Below are 22,964 nucleotides of genomic sequence, written 5' to 3'. Positions count from 1 at the left end.
TAAAGCAAGAAATCGAAAATAAAAAATAGTATCTTGTCCAACTTTTATAAGAAAATAGTAAAAACTTAAATGTGTTAGGAATCACATGTGTTTAGGAATCACACGTTAAAAGGTAAGATCTCGTTAGTCCTCAGCTCGCACAAGTTTCTCAACTTCTTTCGTATGTGGGCGACAACTGATTAACGGAAAAACATATTTTAAACAGATTAAACAGATATTAGAAACAAGACATATTAGATGTTGTGAAACCCTTACTAGTATATATCTTGATGAAAAAATGGATCAGTATTTGCGAGCATTTGACTTTCGGGAATATAAAACCATCGAGATGAGAGAATATTCCAAAGAAAGGAAGGAAGTAATCAATTTGAAACTCTATACATGAGTAGTTGTTTACAGCTGATTCTCGGCCTCCCCCCACCACTATGACGTATTAATTGCTTTTTTTATTGGTTGTTGTTTGGTGAAGTTTTTTTGTTGTGCAGTGAAGTCAAGGCGTTGTGACCTTGAAGTGTCTGGTGCATGGATCGTTCAGATTTTTTTTTTCATATGAGATTTTGTGTGTTTATGTGTGTGTGTGTGTGTAGGAGAATGCACGGTACAGGGTTTCATCATGTGCTTGTTTGTCTATGTACAAACATACGTCTGCATACTTCGAAGATCCTCCAAGTAATAAATGCTCCATCGGTGTTAGGGCACCAAGTTAGTAGTGGAGTGACGTCACAGCAATAACCGTTCAACGGCTAGAGAGCGACATGTTCACTCCACGACGTGTGGCAGAGTAATGCGTATTCATCGGTCTGCCCTCACCTCTCCCGAAGCGATGAAGGTTCGCTCTAGCCCCGCTATCGATGGTGACACAACGGCAGCCGAGGACCGTTTGCCTAGCGTCTACCCTCTCCGAGACCGCAACGACCATTGCTTGCTCGTACCGGCAACTGTTATCGCATCAAGTTGGGAGATGGGCTTGGCTGTGACGTCAGGCATCTCTAGTGGATAGCAACTAGCAATGTGAATCTTTCACGGTTTCATGGTGGGGGTGACTCACACTGTTTAATATAAAAGAAATGCCTGGCACACTATGAAATCAGTAGACGAATATATCTGCAGCAGTTAGCAATTGGTAGAGTGTTATTCAGTTCGTAATAGAAGGAAGACGGTGAGTGTATTTGTCTGTTGGAAATTGTTTATATTTTCATATATATTTTCATCATGTCCGTTTCAAAAGTAGACTTGAATAAAATTAATAATTTGATTGTACAGGAGGTTGAAATACTAGAGCAAAAGGCCTTATCATCATTGCCAATTGATGAAATGTACATAATTAAAAATATGTCAACTTATTCTACACGATTTGGTAAATCAATTTTATTAACTTTGCAAGATGTGAGCAATGATAAATTATTTAAAACATGGCTACCAAAACGTATTTCGTTGCAATTCAGTGATGACGATATATCTTGTATCAACTCATCAGGTGGTAAATATACGATGATGTATTTAGGACAGAGCCAACAAAGTTTTGCTGGCATGAAAACGCGATCTCTAGTCAAATTCAATATGATTGAATAATAGTAATAATTTATAGTGAATTTCTTTAGGTCATAGCTTACAAAGTTTTTTGGTGTGAAAACGATAACTCTAGTCAAATTCAATATGATTGAATAATAATAGTAATTATAATGAATTTCTTATTGTTTTATTAATATTCATATATTAGATGATAATTATATGGAAATATAAACATTACTAACTTAGTTGAATACACTCACTTTGTAACTACAAGTAAAATGGGAATGTGAGTATTATATCACTGAAAAATTGGAGGTTGCTTATTGTTTTTTTTATTCGATTTCAGTTCCACCATTTAAAGATGTGGATGCAGTACGCAAGTCAAGATTGGGTCGATATTGTAGATCTCAAATCATCGGTTCAACATTTGTCGTCTAAATTGAAGGTGTTGGGTGATGGAGCCGAACATGCAAGCGTTTATGATATGAGTGTATGCTATGATGAAAAACAAATCGAATTATGCCTTCGTGATGCTGAGAACTATTGGAGTGGTGCAGAAGTTTGCAACAAATTTTTGGATAATGAATTGGAATTGTGGCAACTTTGTGAGGTTATGATTGAACTGAACCTAAGAAGATTCCTGTATAGCCTCCAACCATACTTGCCAGAATGGATTATTCATCACTTTGAATTGAATGATGAAAATCGAGAGGAAATTGAAGATGGTCGCGAAAATGATGATTATGAGGAAGAAGTTATTTTAGATAGTCTGTATGTTCCTGTAAATCATAAATAATGTCAAATAAAAAACTTTGTATTATTTTCATGTTTTATTTATTTAAATCTGATGAAATACAATAGAAAATGATTACAAAACAATAAATATGATATAAAATACAATACATGATATAAGTCAGTTACAAATAAAAAAAAAAGATCATAAAACAGTACATGATAGAGTGAAAAAAAAGTGTCAATATCTGCTATGAACTGAACCATCCAATGCATTGTATGTTAAAACTGTATCATGCAAAATTAATGCATATACTTTAGTGTTGTCTGGAAACTTGGTCTTCCTCGTCTCAAACTCAATCTTTATATCAATAGTTGATGATTTTGTTGCATTCGGTTGATGGGAACAATCGATGACGAATAGTGGATTCTCTCTAAATTGTCCAATGTCCATCAGAGGTTCACTCATATCTTTATCATAATAACTTCGCTGGAAACTCTCAAAAGCATAATAAGCAGGAGCATCAAGTTTTTTATCGAAATTCAAATTCCAACGCTCATATGGATAAACTTCAGAATTCAAGTATACTCGAATACTATTGATATCAGCAGTTGTGAATTTTGTAATATCTTGTGTTCTATCTTCAGATGTGGTAGTACTTTGGAATGCGATGATGACAAAACGAGGAGTTTCCAATGCGTTAGTTGTTTTGATGGCCCATATGTCTGAAGAAGTCCCACGTAATGATGGTAGTTCATAGAGGTCCCACATACGATACGCCAACTTGATTTTGGCATTCAGACCGCTTTTGTTTATTCTACTCAAAAGTTTGAGCTTGTGTTTATCATCTGGTACAATATGCCTTATTTTCCATTCGATTTTATTTATTTCCAAATCAGCATCAACCTCACCTATATATGAGTTTTTGAATGATCGAGCGATAATCAAAATCAATTCCTGTTTGGCATTCAAGATACTTTTGTTGTAATCTTCAGCAAAACCCATCAAATATTTCAGTGGTAGTTTTCCACTAAAAACATGACTGTTTGTATCCAAGATATCTTGCTTCAATTGTGAAAGTCCCCAACCAGATGTCAATAATGTGTTAGCATGAGATTGTCCAAATGATATCATGGTTTTCATTGTAGATGTTATCCCAGGTTTTCTAACAACAGCCACTTGTTCACCACCCATTTCATAACGAATTTCGTCAAAGAGAAATGCAATTGCATTATTCGAGAGGTAGCATGTTTTCGCTACATCTTTGGGGGTGAATTTACCTTCTATGTAAATGAAGCTCTCGGCAATATCTAGTATAACATCTTGATTATTGATTGCAATTCTGATTTCATCCGAATTCCTGAATAGCGGTGATCCATAGGGCTTATATGTGTGCTCATGTAAACTTATGAGAGAATGATCGAGCACTGGTTCATTGAATATATTCAACTTTTCATTGTTTGTTTCGAGCACCATTGTTATTTTCTCACTTTCAATCCAATCGATTTCAAAAATTTAAGATCACTCACAGACAGAGCGTTATGTGCTAACTGTTTAGCATACACTTGTGGAATGAGCTTCTTTTTATGCACACCTTTCTTTTTGATAGTGCAACTCGTTTGGGATTGTTCAATGCGATTTTGTCTATTATAAATGAAACCCATAACAACAGTTATTCGATTTTCTTCAATTCCAAAATAATGAAAATCTCTTCTTCACTTCCAAAATCGATAAGGTTATTTTTTTCATCCAAAATACGCACTGTAATGTTGTGAATCAATTGACGACCTTCTGGACTGACAGGCATATATATAATACTGTGTGGTTCTTTAGTGAGATTGTAGCCAGGTTCAACATCAATATCGAATGAGAAAAGAATGTGGGATTCTTCACCATTTATATATGAACCAGATATTATATTGCAATCTAAGCGGATAAGTCTCACAGTTGTTATGTTTATTGGTAATGATGATTCATGTATCTGATTTGGTGGAAATATTTCATGAGCGAACCCCATCATTTCTGCTATTGAATTTGGATGTGTCAGATCAATTTCATATTTGGATCGCATTTCACATTTGAATGTATTATTATTGGCGTGTAGATAGAAAATATCATCTGCAACGACATCATTTGGTTTTTTATCATGAAACAATCTGAACATGATATGTTTCTGTATGACGGCATTGATCTCTTCTATTTCATAAGCACCACATGGAATTTCAATTGTCAACTTTTGGGGTATCGATGAGTTGTCATTACTGATTCTAAAACTAACTAAGTTATTAGCTTCAGTTATATTATTGATTGTATTGCACCCATAGAATCCCAAAAGTCCTAATCCATAACGACTGTTCCTATCCAATTCAATTGGTGGAAAAAAATCCGCACTCAAGACACTTGTCCCGACAGCTTGTAGCTCGAACTTTCGTGACATGACTGATGAATATTTTGAAACACATTTCAATTTATTATTGTACACAGCAACAGCACATTTGAGACAATTTACACTTTTTGGAAGGTGTTGTATTGTAATAAGTATCATTTTTATTGATACCAATATTCACATCCTCTATATTACAAATACAACACATAGATTTCCGAGGTATAGGACCGTCATTAACATCCGATTCTGAATTTTGATCGTGGTGGTGGTGCTCATAACAATATCTATGTTTCATTATATCGATGTCATCTTGCAGATGCTTAGGCAACTTTTCCCAAACATATGCAATCTCATGTGCAACACATGCAAGTATCACTTCCTTAGGCATATTTGCAAGCATCACTTTATCCATTTTTTTCAAGGTACCATATTTTGAAAACATTCTAAGTGAAAACCCCATTCCCTTGATAGCCTCCCGATCCAGTTTTGGTGTTGAATCCATTTTTATTTGGAAAATTATTTAGAGAGAAACTGCAAGCACAAGTGACCACAGAGAACTGTATTAAATTTCTGTTGTCGATCATAGTTATATTTGATTTTTACATTCGAACATTTTCGAAAGAATCGAGTCAATTCCAATGGTGGGGGTAGATCTCCAAAACTATCGAAATATGTGACTTCTTTCCCACATTTTTTATATGCCACCCAATGTGTTCCTGGTCCACTTATTCCATCTAAATTAACAATAGCTGTCTCGTTTTGTTTTGGACCTGAAGATGGTAATCTATCACGCATAAAAACACCACGAAAATGTGGAATTTTCATTTTTTGTGCATAATAACTGAGATCGAGATCAGTAAGAGGCCTCTGAGGTAGGGGTTCAATTAGTTTTTTGTTTTGTTTGTGGCTTTGTATGGTTTTAAATATAGTCCTAAACCTTTACGGTATGGTTTGAGATATATTCCACTTCCGCGTTTGCCTAATGCTACAGCCTCCATGGTTTTATTGTGACGATTGGCTTCCATTAAAGCCGCTCTGCTGGCTTTTGCCGAATTCACGGCCTTGGTAATACCAGCAGCGGCTCCCGCCAAACTTCCTAGTGCGGATAGTCCAGCAAAAATTGGTATCAATGGTAAAAGTCCACCGATCTTGGGAACAGGAATTATGCGTGGTGTGCGGATTTTCTTCTTTCCACCGGCAGCTTTAAGGTATTTACGTGCCGCCTGCAATGCCACAGTGATAGCTTTTTTGCTATTATTCGTCACAAATTGATTCCCACCAGCTTTCTTCAATACATTTCGCACTTTATGGACTATCCCAGCACCAAATGCAACTTTTTTAATTTTATTTTTCTTCGTTTGTTTCCTCTTACATTTTTTCTTATTGGTACTACAACCCATGCCCATATGTCTTTTCGCTTTCATAATGTTGGTGACAAGTAATGCAGCTGCTCTTTCCCCAATACTCGCGTCCTTCGATTTAACCCTATCCCAAGCGCTGTATTCAAGTTCTTTGTCGGCTAAATGTCTTGCTGCAAGATCGGATGGATGCTTAGAATATTGAATATCGTGTTTTTTGCATTCAATATCTAATTTATTGATTCCAGGGTCGTTACGAGCTAAACGTTGTTTCAATTTTGTACCCGGTCCACAGTATTGATAACCTCCGGGTAGATGTAATTCGAAAGGAAGTTTGTTTATTAAATCATTAACAAAACCACAACCTCTTTTAATTTTACGATCACTTTCAATACGTCCGTATCGTTTGATGGTACACATTGAAATGAATAAGCTAATAACATTTATATAGTCTCCAACCACGGCACGATGCGCATTGTAAAACAGAAAGAAAAGTTTGCTGTAGATAATCTAGATGAGAAATTTGGTTGTGGATTGAATGGACAAAGGGTATTCAGACATGGTCCACTACTTCCATCATCAGTTCGAGGACTCATTATAGGACCTTCAAATTGTGGAAAGACGAATGCAATGATATCACTATTAACACATCCACAAGGACTGAGATTTAGAAATGTGTATCTCTATTCGAAATCACTCAATCAACCTAAATATCAGTACTTGCGAAGTGTTTTGGAACCTATAAAAGGATTAGGTTTTTATACATTCAGCAATAATGCAGAAATAGTGGAACCCTCCGACGCTAAGCCTAATTCTGTTTTCATTTTCGATGATGTGATATGTGAAAAGCAAGATATTATTAGATCATATTTCTGTATGGGACGTCATAAGGATGTTGATTGTTTTTATCTAGCACAGACATATTCACGGGTACCCAAACAGTTAGTGCGTGACAATACCAATTTCATTATAATGTTCAAACAAGATGAGACGAATTTACATCACATTTATTCAGATCATGTTTCACCCGATGTAACATTCAAACAATTCCAATTGATGTGTGTTAAATGCTGGGAGGACCAATATGGATTTCTAGTCATTGATAAGGATAGAAAAATAGATGAAGGTAGATATCGCAAAGGATTCGATAGTTTTATATACCCATGATCTTGTTTTTGGAACTTATTCGAACACTGAATATTGTAGTGGTCACTTCACCAACGAATTAAGCTTTAATTCAAAAAAAGGGCATTATGAATACAAAAAAAGATCCTGAAAATAAAAACAATGAAATAAATTTGAAACGTCAACTAGTAGAGACAACAGAAGCTGTCAGGCAGAAATTCAACTCTATCAAGAATGATAATATTGAAAATCGTACGACACTTGAAAGATTGTATGAGCCCATAATGAAACCATTGAATGTTTTATCATCAAACGCTACTTCTAAATCACCAGTGTTATCACCAAATCATGGAACTGTTCAATCTACTTCAAATTATCCCATGAGTACTCCAATAGGAAGAAAACAATCTTTTGGTAGTGTATCATCTGTGAATAGTGACACGAGCACACTTCAAGACGATATGAGAACAACTCTATTCGAAACACCATCATCGTCCCACATCGATTCCTCGGATCCTGACATCTCACCTGTTATGAATGAAAGTGGTGAAGATGTTTTGATGAAACATTTGAATAATATAAAATCTAGAAATCCAGCATATGATGGAACATTTGGCGTACGTATGGATCCAATTACACAAAAGCTGAAAATGGGAAGTCTAGTGGTAAATTTCAAAGATGGAAACATTTCATTTTGGGATGCTAATAAAGTGAAAAAATATGAATGCGCAGGTAGTCCAGAATTGTATGATATGATTTTTTTGAAGAATCCACAAGATGTTGATAATGAAGAAACTCGTCAAGTATATTCCAAAATATTGAAAATAACGAATGCTCCATATAAACAATATCATCTGAAGAATGGTTTTAAAAATACAAATTCTAAAAAATTTCGTGAAGTTATCAAACCTCTATTAGACTCACGACAATATCCAATAAGAAGTAGAAGTAAAATTGGTGGAGCACTCAAACGAGTGAAAATGGAGAAAATATATAATTCTAAACCTGTGAATTATGTGTACTGGAATTCACCGAAAGAGTTAGTTGCTCGCCTACGACTATTGGTAGCTTCAAAGTCAGCCGGACATACCGGACATGATAATGAAATAATTTCAATAATTGAAGAATTACGTGAAGAAGGTATAATATATTAACATATTCACATGTAATGATCACTGTCACATCATCATTCAATGCAGTAACATTATCACCTTTTCTCTTTAATCATATTGAAATAGAATGACTAATGAAATAAGTGATGTCAAACGACAAGTTGTTAATGAATTACATAAACCTGCAAGACGTAATTTTCGTAGAAGAATAACCACCATCAAAGGTTTTGCAGATCTATGGCAAATAGATTTAGCTGAACTGCAACCTTATGCAAAAAGTAATGAAGGATACCGATATATACTTGTAGTGATAGATTGTTACTCCAAATATCTGTGGACTGTAGCAGTTAAAGATAAAACAGGTAGTACAGTAACTAATGCAATGAAACATGTACTGAAAGAAGCCAAATACTCCCCCAAACACATACAAAGCGATCAAGGGAAAGAATTTTTCAATAAAAGCTTCTCATCTCTCATGCGAGAATATAATATCAATCATTATTCAACATTTAGCACAAAGAAGGCAGCTATAGCAGAAAGAGTGATTCGTACAATAAAGGCATGGCTCTACAAGGAATTTTCGATGAGAGGTCACCACAAATGGCTTGATATTCTTCCAATTATAACTAGTAGATATAATAATAAAGTTCATCGTACAATAGGTATGGCACCCATCAATGTTGATTCAACAACAAAATTAAAATTCAAGGGTATCAATGGAATTGGAGGAAGACAAAGTAAACCCAAATTCCAATTAAATGATATTGTACGTATAAGTAAATACAAACATATTTTTGAAAAGTCTTACACTGCGAATTTTACCACGGAGCTATTCAAGATTGTTAAAATTAATAAAACCATCCCAACGACTTATAATCTTGAAGATATGAATGAACAGCCGATTAGAGGATGTTTTTACGAAGAAGAGTTATTACGAACCGAGAATCCTGACGTATATCTGATCGAGAAGGTGTTGAAGAGAAGAAAAAATAAAGTATATGTAAAGTGGTTAGGCCTTCCTAGCGAACAAAATTCTTGGATTGATGAATCAAATATGGTTTAAATGTATATAATAGTGACTTTTATGAATAAAGTAATATTAAAGTTCATTATTGTTTTCATTTCAATTATAAGTATGTGAACTGAAAAATATTGCAGCGGTAAACATTGCCCCAGCCATTCGCAATGTTCTGTGTATACCAAACCAAATTAATTGTATACTCCATTCCCGCTTATATTTTTCAACTCACGATATTGAAAACACATTATCATTCCCAAAACTAATCGCCGTCACTTTGAAATGCAGTATCCAACTCTTTTTGCCAATTATCTCTCACTGATAATGCTGTCTCATAAAGCTTAGTCGACTCCTCAAGCTCAGCCTGAGCTTGCATTCTCGAACGTTGATGGAATTGCTTATCTTTACCAATTTTTGAACGGAGTTCATCAGCATCTTTAGACATTCTAGCCAATTCAACCTTCGCTAATGCAATCTTGGCATCTAATGCTTCAAGAGTTTCATTATTAGCATTAATAGCTCGCTCACTCTTTTCAAGTTCAGCAATAGTCATCTGTGCCTTTACAAGACGGCATTTTGCTTTCCTTTTCATTTCCCCAAACCGATGGAGGGGGCTGAAAGAAGATAGCGGTTCAGCTTTCAAATCACTCTTCATTTCTTTAGGAGTACCTTTTGGCTTCCTCTTCGATCTGTCACTTTTCGTTGCGGGTTTTTTCTGTCGCACAACACTTTTGGATTCTTTCTTTTCTTTAAAGTCAGTGACAATCGATGAAGATGCCTTAGTAACCTTCCTCTTGATTGTTCTAGATTTCTTATCAACACCAAGAGGAAGGGTAGATGAAGAGTGTTTGAGTGATGATAATTGCGAAACGATCGGATTTTCAATAATAATTTGCTCATTTGGTTCTGGCACATCTGCAAAGTTAACGAAGTCGTTAATATCAAAATCATTTATCGAATCTTGACTCGATAAATGTAATACTGGAATATTTTCAAAATCAGTCTGATCGATATCAACAAGTGGTGAACCATCTTCAGCAATCAATAGCGGCATAGAGCTCATGATTATTAAGGTCTGAGGAATGATATGTGATAGCAATAGAATGTGGATAGGAAAGGTGATGATGTTACTGAGACCTCACCATTTATAGAAGAAAATAAACTAGCGCATGCGCTCTTTCATCAACTGACACATGCGCTCTCTCACTAAACTATTCACGCATGTAACAATCTTTGTCATTTAAGAGGAAAACTTTGTGTTGCATGCATGTATTTTTAAATGTTAGAAAATAATACAAATAAATTCAAAATATATATATTTATTAATAATAGAGGACAATAACGATAATAAAAAATGAAAAATGTTAATATGTCTCTGTGGATGTGGAACTTTCTTTGACTCTATTCCTCAATAGTTGTTGCTCGTGCGTCAAACACCAGCATTGAAAAAAATGGATTCTCCTATTGGGGTAGAGTTGACCAACCTTCTCACACAGATCCCAAGTACTTCTACATGCATTGCATACATGATTCCAACAATTCATGGAATATGTATCACAACGCAAACAACGTTGCAGTGGAGTTGGAACGGCAGCACAGGTACCACAAATATTTCTACAGATACCTATATTGTTAAATATTATAGGTTCGGAACACTTCAGACACTGTAACTGTTGTTGACGATAATCCGATTTTGTTCGCTTCGGTGGATGAGAAGGAGGCGATAGTTGAATCCGCAACACGCAATCACTACACATACCAGTACATGGATTGATTGAATCCTTAGGTCTACTTATTTGACAAAAGTAGCACACAATAGCCCCTGCAATCATCATTGGGTAGACACACACTTTTGGTTTTTCATTCCACTCTTTTGGAAACGGCATTTTACTAATTCGATTAGAAATATTAAGAGATGACTTACAGAAACTCTGAATGCTCTCTCCTATACCTACGATCTCTATTTATACAAATCAACATCATGTGGAAGTATAGTGGGATAACTTCTCCTACTATTCCACTCTAAACGAGTCAAGTGGGAGTCGCATCACCTCCTATATAAGTTGACTTGCAAACCTAGAGTTCATTCATTCACTCTCTACAACTGTGAGCAAACAACAACAAGATGAATTCTGCAAAAATAAATGCTGCATTAAATAGAATAGCTGCTGTTGATGAAAACAATTGGATAGACGAATCAGATGATGAGGATGTCAATGTTCCGCTAGAGGAAGTAATAGTTGAAGCAGAAGATGTTGGAGTCGATGAAGATGAGATAGACGAAGTTGAAAACGAGGCCAACCAAAGCGACGAAGATGATGACGTGATGGAGTTTGAGAGGGTCATGGATGAAGAAGGAGATGATGAAGGGATAGAAGCTGACACAACTGAAGGTGATGGTGCTATGAGGATCGGTATGCGAACACTCAATGTCAGTGAGACACTGGAAGATCCCTTGGATTTGTATTGTGCATTGGATGCATACGTATTGATCAGCACAATAGATGGAGAGAACAAAAAACTATGTTGGTGCTGCTTTCGGTTTTATTCGCATAGAAACAATAATGGAGGGTGGTATGCCCATGTCAACACCCACAACACTGTCTCAATTATGGAAATGGGACAGAATTGGTGTGAAGCTTGCGAGAGGCCACTAACAAACTTCACCCGAGTATCTACATGTATTATATGTAATAATGTCCAACCTGTGGCACAATAACCGTGGACCAACTGGTCAAAAAAAAAACAACAGCCCTTTTCAGGGCTACATTATTCACACAAACAGTAGTTAGTTGTATTAGTATTCATAGATTATGTGACAAATGAATACTTTGACTAATAAAAGTCTAAGTTGGAAATTTGTTAGTCTTTGAATATCTATACATTATATGACAAATAAATTACTATTTGTTAGTCTTTGAATATCTATACATTATATGACAAATAAATTACTACTTTGACTGAAAAGTCGAAATTTGGAATTTGATAGTCATTGAATATCTATGCATATGATGAGTACTACTTTAAATGAAAGTTGAAGTTGGCATTTGTCAATCATTCATATGCATATAATGATGAATACTTTCACATACATATATTTCGTTTGAGATTATAATGTTAACATAATGTTAACAATGGTATGAATCTGTTTCTGTTTGAAAGTATAATGGTAGCTCTGAAAAGAGCTATTTTTTTATTGTTTCAGTCTTTAATTGTAGCCCTGAAAAGGGCTGTTATTTTTTATTAATCCATGCAATGATATGGACTAACGCTCCTCATCATCAGAAACAATAATTATGGTATCGTCATCTGAATCAGATGATATACTAATGATATCATCCTCATAGTAGTCATCTGAATCAGATGATATACTCATGATGTCGTCGTCGTCATAATCATCTGAATCAGATGATATACTAATCACATCATCCGCATTATTATCGTCAACAGCATCTATGTCGTCCTGAATACCTTGTTCCACTCGTTCTGCGAAATCATCAGGAAGATCATAGATTCGCTGCAGAAATTGAGCGAAGGTTGTACTCAAATGATCAGACGTTGAATCTATTTCATGTACTTGGATGGGTCCTGTACTCGACATTGTGGAAGAATGATATAGAACTGGGATTGTTGCTATATTTATATTGGAAGAAATGAAATGGAGGGGGTGAAATGTAGAACAGTGTTTGAGATTCGAAAACATCAAGAATGAAACTCTGAGCGATTATTAGGAGAAATTCTTAGTGATTATTATGGAAAAAAAAACTAATAAGAGGGGGAGGAAGGGAGAGGAAGGGAGGAAGACACTGCCCCAGCCTCGCAGTGCCTCGTGTACACCAACCAAAAAGTGTGTACTCCGTGGAAGGAAAGGAAAGGAAATGATGGACGAGTAGATGATTATATGTCATCATCGGAATTGAGGACATCATCATCGATCAGGATTGGGGATGGCGGAGGACTATCCTCGATGAGGATAGGGGATGGTGGAGGACGTCTAACGTCAAGCTCGTCATCAGCATCATCGCCAGAGTCGTCGTCGTCATCATCGTCGTCGTCGCTGCTCATTGGGACAATGTCATCATAAGCAGGGTCCCACCATCCGTCAGGATCTGGATATTCCGAATCGTCCAAGTGTCCTTCGTCACTGCCAGTGACATGTTGAACTTGCATCCTGATGTCGTGATCCTGGTATTCATATGGCGGACTGTGGGGTTCCGTGGTGGAAGAGACTACCTGTACCTGGCTGTTATCCCAGTAATTGAAGTTGTACCCCTGATCCGGGCAGCTATAGGGTTCGGAGGTTGAATCGGGTTCCATCTCGATGCTAGCTGATCAACTGAATGTTTCATCAGATGATTTCTACTTTTATACTTTCGAGAGGGAGTGGGAGAGGAGTGGGACATTGAGTAGGGGTAAATTGCAGTGAGACATAAGACATATTCAATGAGTAGGGGTAAATTGCAAAGTGACATAAGACATATTCAATGAAAGAGATACTTGAATGGATAAAATACAAATGAAATATACTTGTCGATTTCACTATGAAACATGTCTATTTTTTTATTTTTTAAATTTTCTTCACATTGAATTATTTACAAGTGATTAGAGAACACATAAATTGATGTGAGGTATTTGTCTAGAAGAACTTGGAATTGAAATAAAAAAATAATAATAATAATAAGAGGAAGTGAAGAAAAATGCTCCAACCATCGCATTGTTCAATGTGTACCAAACCAAAAAACAGTGTACACCCTTTATTTCACTTCCTTTTCCTTTATTCAATATAAACTTAACAAATATAAACTTAAAACTACCATAATTAAATATTCCTAACTAACCTAAAACTAATCTTATATTTATACTTAATCTACAAAAAAGGGTCCATAGCTGTCCATAACCTTTTGTGTAGCTCTATCGAAGAGGTTGCCGCTTCACACCTTTCCTCCAGAGATGCAATGTCACGATCTAGTTCGGCCATTTCTTTCTCTATTTCCCTACGTCGCTTAACCTTTTCACCCTTTAGGCGGTTCATGTTAGTCAACGCGGCCTCACTAGATCGGGCAGCATGTTCTATTTCTTTGCATCTCTGTAGAAAAGTATTCATCTTTTCACTCACCTCTCCGATAGGCTGTCGCACTTGTGGCACCAACACCTCAGGATCCGCCGGTGTCGCTGGCAGCGGTGGTAGTCGCGTCACCAACGGCGACAATATCACCAACTCCGGAGAAGGACTCCTCGGAATTTCCACTGCTGCTGGTGCTGCTGCTGGTGTGGAGGCCCTCTTACGAGAGGTCGAAAAACTACCTGCATAAGGATTAGTCCTATTGCAAGTAGCTCGGTACTTTGAAATAGGACCAACCCTTGCTGCAGGTCGTTGGCAAACCTTCTTCACAGCCCTGACTTCCTCCTCCTCCTCGAATAAGTCAGGGCTAGAAGATCTACACCTAACTCGCGAACGCGAAGTGGTTGCCTGGTCACCCGTCACCGCTCTCGAAGATGCTGCCTCCTCCTGGTCAGCGGACACCGGCAGAATAGACGCCACAGCATTATTCACCTCCTGTGTATTGGTTGCCATTCTGAAAAAGAAGAAATAATACAAAGTTAGTTGATATAAAAAAAATAACATTCTTAATTTACTTACTCAAATGTCAAGTTAGTCGTCGGAAGCTACTGCCTTGAAGTGGAGTGGACTGCTCTCGATGAGATGACTTCTCGAACTGAATGTTGTGTAGTGCTCTCCGGAGGGTATCGACTTCGATGCGTGAGTGGTGGGAAAATGGTGGGAGCGCACATGCGCGTTGAGGGTAGGGGTGTACATGCGCAAATGTTGGGAGTCGGGGGGGGGGGCGGGGCTTCGGAGAGGGGAGGGGCGGGGCTTCGGAAAGGGGGCGGGGCTTCGAGAAGGGGCAAAAAAACGCGCCCCGGATGCAAGTGGTGGATGTTGAGCGCTAAAATTCGGCCGCTCCGCGGCCGAGCGACCGCAAGCGACCGCTCGACCGCGGAGCGGCCGAATTTCAGCGCTCAACATCCACCACTTACATCCGGGCCGGATGCAAGTGGCGGATGTTGAGCGCCCCAGGCCGCGAAGCGGCCTGCTGAGCGATCGCTTCATGATCGCGAAGCGATCGCTTCGCGATCGCCTATTAACCTAACGTAAGTATGCAGCTAACCTAACGTAACTGTTAACCTAACCTAACGAGGGAATACTAACCTAACACCTAACCTAACGTAACTATGCAGCTAACCTAACGTAACTATTAACCTAACATAACGAGGGAATACATTCACCATGTTGGTTCCATTAATACATCATCAGTTGGTTTTGGTTTTGGTTGTATTATTCTATGATTTGGATTAATGTTCAGTCCTGGATATCCCAGTCCACCTGATGATGATGGCTTGACTTTATAGTTTCTCTCCAAAACTTCTTTATGGTTTTTCTCCAATACTTCAACTCTCTGTTCCAGTACATCATACTTTTTCATTGTAGTCCCTGTTATGTTTGACATAGCATCAAATTTTTTATTTGTAGACGCTGTTATGTCAGACATTTTTATGTCTACATCACTTGTAAGTTTGTCAAATTTACGAGTGAAAGTTATCCGAGCCTCTGCAATTTTATCGTCAAATGCTTGCCGGGCGTCCCGAGCAATATTGCCTATTGTGGATTGTATTGCAGCTTGTAGGGCTAGAAGTATAACTTCCTTTGCTCCATTAATTTCCCCCTCAAGATATGATACAGTTACACAATCACTCTTGTCAATTGGTTCACTTGTATTTTTCAATATTTTCCTTTGCATGTCATAATGACCATCTTTTGTTAATTTAAAACCATTCCCAGGAGGACCTCGAATGACATTACCACCCCATTTTCTTTTTCTACCAAACTTATCGATTGTTTTAGACATTGTGCACTCTACGATGATTCTCTTCAAACTGATATTTCTGTCATTTACATTATACTATATATTGCAGTAATTGATTAGGGAAATAGAAATAATACAAATAAAATTTTAATCATTTTATATTCATTACAGTAATACATATACATACATACATAATACATTAATATCACATTACTTCTATCATATATTATTAATTATAAATGGCTACATAAATATCAATATTGAATTTTCCGGTTTTGAAGATATTGAATGATATTTCAATCATTGATCTCGGCAGATAATAAATTAATCAATTGATCCAATGGAGTCTCCTGAGATTGTGATTGTTGAATAATATTACTTATCCAACGAATGTTCTCATTTGGATCGTTTTCATAAAATTCAATATCATTATGACCCCAAGGAAGAGTGTGGGTAGTATTCGGAATGATAAATCGTTTATCGTCGTGATATGATAATGCAACTTTATTTTTCAATTCAGTATACATATCATGTAACACGCTTCTAAATGAATTCATCTTTCTGAATATCATACCACCTTGTTCGACGATTTTTTGATAATCTTCGCATGTCAATTCATTCTTTATTACAGATCGTTTAACCCCTTTGGCTTTCTTAAATTCACCATCAACAGATTTCACATAATATGCTTTAGCACCTGTACCATAAAAACTCATGATTGGATCATTTGGAAATTCATCTTTGAAGTTACCCAAGACTGAACTTGTTACTGGAATATTGAATTGGTTAACTATACTGTAATTGGATGTATCAAATCTACTTATGTTAGTTTTTATGAATTCATAAAAATTTTCTGTGTTTACTTTAAGAATGAGCGAGTCGGTATCTGTGTAAAGTAAAGAGACATTTTCATCAAAGTGTTGTTTGATGCATCCATAGAAAAAGTCATACATGACTGTTTTAGATAATTCTAATATGGAAAATCCCAAATATAATGGTTTATCGTAATGAACCTTCACTCTACCCAATTGAATGGCAACGAAATTATCAGTGAAAATTGAACAATTTTTGAAATTTGGTTTGGCTATGAGAGTGCTGGCACCTATATTTTTCTTTATATTTTCCCAATGTGTAACGAGTCTAACATCAATTCGATTATCTACATTCTCCATTGTCTTTCCATACACCGCATTATTCATTAGTTTATAGAAATCTTTAACAGATTTGTTGTTAGACCTATTACGCATTTCAGTATTAAGATCTATATAGGGTTTCATCCAGCATGATTGTTTGAATTTCAATACTCTATGTGTATTCATTACAATCAATCCATTTTTGACAGCTTGCTGTAGATTCCTATAATGAACAATATATTTTCTTTTATCATTCAAATTTGGAATTAATTTGGGAATTTTCGATTGTGTACGAGGTGGTATTATTTTTTCGACTAAAAATGGAAGGTCAGAATGTTTATCATGCAACTCTTGTGGATAATGAATGTCCACTTCAAATACATACCCATACGGACTATCAGTACTCACATCCATCACATCAAGATTAAGAATTTCATTTGGTGTCAACCATGTAAATTCACTTGTTGGTAGAGGTTGTGACATACTGTGACCGTATAGATTTGTTGCATCTAAATATGTAATGAATGTGGAAGGTTCGTTGGGATTATAATTGGGTAAAAATCTATTATTTGCTATATGTTTCCTCTCGCTACATTGACTAATTCCACCTCGTATACCTTTTTGAAAAAAGTGAATCATATCAATGTCAGTTAGTAATTCCAATTCAACATTAGTGAACTTCAACATGGCATCCCATGATAATCCAGGTGCAGTATAATATTGTGCCGGATCTAAGTTATATATCTCTAAACTTGTGGTGCGGAAATTTTCAAAAATATCACATAGTAGCAATACATCCGACTTCAAATACAAATCAGAGTATTCCCCCAAATTCTGACACTCGAATAAATTCCAAACATTTCTAGCCCTATCATAATCAGTTTCCGATATATGTTCACAATTGAGTGTGTCATAAAACTGATTTTTTGTCGGAAGTAATGGATAATTCAATTTGTCAATGTCATCAACAAAACTATATGGAAATACACCTTTCTGTCTCATCAAATTGAATTTCTCAATTTGTGGGAAATGTTTGTGCATCTCCAAACATTGATCGGAGGTCAAGTTTGCACCCAACTTCTCCAACGAATTAGTCATAAATTTATAACTATCGATAAATCTCATTTTGAGATAATTCTTCCTAACCACACCATCTTTATCGGTATAGCTGTGTGTAAAGAGATGCTTCGTGAAAGATATATATTTCTCTTTAGTTTGCGGGATAACATCAACTTTCTCTTTATTCCTATACAATTCTTTTATGAATAAATGACAATCATAACCACTTAAATTATGAAAAATGATAGGTATGAAGTTTGGTATTTTGAAATTTAAATTACATTTCGAGTGAGCGGCATGTGATCTTTTCTTTCCTGTGACATGACAATGATCTCTTACTTTGACGTCACCATCAGTAAATGCTTTATTACATATACCACAAGTTCTGGCTGCAACAAACTGTTCTTCTTCTTCGACAGTTTGTGTATCCATTGGTTTAGGGTTTCTGAGATGATTTTCATGTATCTCTTTCAAATCATCTTCAATGCTACTCACAAATTTCTGAGCTGCATCTACACCCCTATATGTAACAAATTTTGTCAAATCATCATTATATGAACACTTTATCAAATAAGCAAATGAATATGGGGCATGTTTGAATGTTTTAATCGTGTATGAACTTCCAGGATTTGGCTCATTCACATGAATCGGTTTAAGCACTGATTCAAAATCAGCATACACTACAAATGGCACCCTCATTTGCCTCTCAAAGTTTTCAAACATTAGTTTATTTTCCGCAACCATTCTACCATATTTATTGATCTTTAAATTAGTAGTTGGTGTTGTGGTACTAATGTGATTACAATCATACATATTATGACGTAAAAGCAATCTCTCATCAGAAAAATATATCAAACATCCGTCACAAAAATATTTTTTCTGTCTATGAGCTGATAGTTGATTAGAAACTAATCTTGAAAGATCTTTGATCCAACAATAGTGACCATTACCGGAGTCATCAGTTATAAACAACAAATTGACATGTCTCCGGAGTCTTCTCTGTGAGTATCGCAATGGACCAATCACTTCATACTTCATTTTACCCTTCTCAAATGTACTCTCTAAACCGTAAACATTAATTGAAATATCATTCCTATCTTCGAATATTTCGATACTCTTATTATTAACTTTAACCGGAAAATCCATACCTGTGACATCTAAAACAGTGGAAAAATGTGGATATGACGTAAGTTCGGACACTCGACTATCTGCAGGATATAATGCTGATGTTATAGCCCAAGCAAAACAATATTGATCTTCATTACGAACATTCACAACAGCTTTCTTCCATTGAATACATTGAGGCAGCTTCACATATGAACGTCCTTCCAGTGGACTGTATTTATTAATGTTGACCTCGAGAAACAATATTTTTTCACAAGTCCAACCTGAATTATATAAAAAAAAAATATTACTATTCAATCTTATTGAAATTTTTAAAAAATAAATACCTGAGTCACGATCCTGGAACTCAGTCGTTTGAGCCACAATTACATCACGGAATCCATCAAAAACAGCATTCAAATCTGAAGATTGGTCCACTATTTTATTTTGGGAATTAAATGACTTCGTGTCCCTCGAATCATCAGTCTGAAGAATATAATTCCCAAAAACTTCCATATTCACCTTGATGCTTTTATGGATCCTGATGGCTGATTCCAGTAATTCAATGACCTTCTGCCTAATCTTATTGAAAAATGACATGTAGTCACTGGTTACAATCGAACTCTCCACCCTGTATGTAGCAATGCGGCAATTGAATGCATTCGTTATAATTTGAACACCGTCAGACAATTGAACACATGCATTATTTTTATGACTCATGGTTCTTCGGTGAGAATTCACTTGGCTCATAGGAATTGTCACATTACAACAATTGCACGTATACATAGGTGTTGCATTATCCACTCTCACCCGTTTCACTGCAGGCCCTCCTTGGCAACTCTGGAGCTGATGCCGACGAAGATTATCACTACGAGTGAAAGATTTACCACAGTCACAGGAATACATTTTATATAATAGTTCTCACTAACTCACTTGATGTAAACTGACATAGCCAACACTCGTACGCTTCTTAAATACACTCTGATAGGACCCGTCAAGACGTCATAGCCAACCCCACTTCTCAACTACATGCGCCAAGATTACCTCCCAACTGAATGCGATAACAGATGTCGATATACGAGCAAGCAGTGGTCGTTGCGGTCTCGGAGAGGGTAGACGCTAGGCAAACGGTCCTCGGCTGCCGTTGTGTCACCATCGATAGCGGGGCTAGAGCGAACCTTCATCGCTTCGGGAGAGGTGAGGGCAGACCGATGAATACGCATTACTCTGCCACACGTCGTGGAGTGAACATGTCGCTCTCTAGCCATTGAACGGTTATTGCTGTGACGTCACTCCACTACTAAGTTGGTACCCTCACACCGATGGAGCATTTATTACTTGGAGGATCTTCGAAGTATGCAGACGTATGTTTGTACATAGACAAACAAGCACATGATGAAACCCTGTACCGTGCATTCTCCTACACACACACACACACACACACACACATAAACACACAAAATCCCATATGAAAAAAAAATCTGAACGATCCATGCACCAGACACTTCAAGGTCACAACGCCTTGACTTCACTGCACAACAAAAAAACTTCACCAAACAACAACCAATAAAAAAAGCAATTAATACGTCATAGTGGTGGGGGGAGGCCGAGAATCAGCTGTAAACAACTACTTACATGAATGTGTAGATCATGCAAAGAAGTAACTTTCAGACACAAACTGAAAGAAAGTCCTCCTGAAACAGCTACTTTCATATAAACATTGAATTACACGAAAGAAAATAATTCTTTCGAAACAAATACTTCTATATGAACACTGAATTATACAGAAGATACTTTTCTCTACTCTCTTTGTATTTCAAACATTTGTTGTGGAATAAGAATCAGATATCATTCACATGAGTTCTACTTTGAATGAATGGTAATAAATTGTATTCACATGGAACACTGTCACACTAACTGGTATACACCGATGTTTCCCCTTAAGATACTTGCCCTAAGGCTCTTCAGTACCAAAAACTTTCTTTCCCAAAAAATTAATCACTCCTAAAAATATAACCCCTTCAATTCAAACATCGAGATAGATGTTGATAATGAATCAAATTTTGTTTTAAAAATAATATGATATTTTGATTATTAGGATGTGAATTAGGCATTCTCCAAACAAGAGTTTTTTTCATGGCTACTGTTAATTCAATTCTTTTTGCATATACAATATTCTTGAAAAGATTATGATTGTGATAAACAACAGCATTCAACCAGCATTTGACAGTATGACACAGACTGACAAATGTTCCCTTGCCAGAGGCGAATTTCAATACTGAACATAATAAAACAAATTTCCATCGACAATGATTACGATAGAAATCTAATATATTCTGTATTATAAAAAAAATTATACAGCCAAGCTTTGGAGGAAGTTTACCCAATTTAAAGAGATGAGGATAAAAGTTATAGGACCTAAACCAACCCACTATAAATATTTCAGATTTTCTACACAACGAAGGTGTAAATATTGCTTTCGAAACCAACAACAACTCAGGCATGCACATTAAGAATAACAAAGATAAAAGTTCAGTTTCATATAAATCGGGAGTGTATAAATCATGTGGGTTATGTCCGATGTTTTATATAGATCAAACTAGAAGAACGTTCGAAGCTCACATAAAGGAACACAAAAATAGTTTCCAGAATATAAAAATTTATTTCAAAGCCACTCATTCAATCACAGAGGGACATAAGTTCAACCATGAATACAAGCAATACACTTTTTGGGAAAGAAAGTTTTTGGCTTTCTACTTCTCCATCTGATACAAAAAAAATGGATGAGAGAATCTTCCAAAGAAAGGAAGGAAGTAATCAATTTGAAAATAAGTAACGCTATACATGGATGTGTAGATCATGCAAAGCAGTAACTTTCAGACACAAACTGAAAGAAAGTCCTCCTGAAACAGCTACTTCCATATAAACATTGAATTACACGAAAGAAAAAAAATCTTTCGAAACAAATACTTCTATATGAACGCTGAATTATACAGAAGATACTTTTCTCTATTCAGTTTGTATATCAAACATTTGTTGAGGAATAAGAATCAGATATCATTCACATGAGTTCTACTTTGAATGAATGGTAATAAATTGTACTCACATGGAACACTGTCACCCTAACTGGTATACACCGATGTTTTGCCTTGAGACACTTGCCCTAAGGCTCTTCAGTACCAAATTGGATAACATTATAGAAAATACACACACTTCATTCATGAATTACGATTTTGAATGTCACGGAATAAGCTTGATTCTTTGGAAGATTCTCTCATCCATTTTTTTTGTATCAGATGGAGTAGTAGAAAGCCAAAAACTTTATTTCCCAAAAATTAATCACTCCTAAAAAATATAACCCTTTCAATTCAAATAAGATTCCTCATGGCTGGGATTAAATCAAATAGGTGAATGAATGTCATTACGATGTCATCGATGACATAAGCAGATCAAGCTTATTCCGTGACATTCAAAATCGTAATTCATGAATGAAGTGTGTGTATTTTCTATAATGTTATCCAATTTGGTACTGAAGAGCCTTAGGGCAAGTGTCTTAAG

At 36.2% G+C, this 22,964-nt stretch overlaps 2 protein-coding genes across 7 annotated transcripts in view; one reads left to right on the top strand and one right to left on the bottom strand.

Annotated features, from left to right (window-relative positions):
- Sox15 (Sox box protein 15) overlaps positions 1-22,964 on the top strand; it is a 197,573-nt gene that overhangs the window by 81,580 nt on the left and 93,029 nt on the right. The gene's annotated exons all lie outside the window — the stretch shown is intronic.
- LOC141484906 (uncharacterized) lies at positions 13,448-15,099 on the bottom strand. The gene is made up of 2 exons (XM_074180593.1): positions 14,886-15,099; positions 13,448-14,820 (listed from the first exon to the last, which is right to left on the bottom strand). The coding sequence occupies exon 2, from the start codon at positions 14,817-14,819 to the stop codon at positions 14,112-14,114; it is 708 nt and encodes a 235-aa protein (XP_074036694.1). The 5' UTR covers position 14,820; positions 14,886-15,099; the 3' UTR covers positions 13,448-14,111.

The sequence above is a fragment of the Leptinotarsa decemlineata genome, unplaced genomic scaffold, assembly GCF_025532065.1.
Source record: "Leptinotarsa decemlineata unplaced genomic scaffold, Ldec_3_MD MMD2_tig00026299_RagTag_RagTag, whole genome shotgun sequence".
NCBI classification, from domain to species: domain Eukaryota; kingdom Metazoa; phylum Arthropoda; class Insecta; order Coleoptera; family Chrysomelidae; genus Leptinotarsa; species Leptinotarsa decemlineata.
Note: the sequence above shows the minus strand (reverse complement) of the source record. Positions and strands in the feature narration are given on the sequence as shown.

What these genes read in the sequence shown, in the direction of transcription:
- LOC141484906 (XM_074180593.1), bottom strand. Translation starts at nt 14,819, where the DNA reads ATGGCAACCAATACACAGGAGGTGAATAATGCTGTGGCGTCTATTCTG.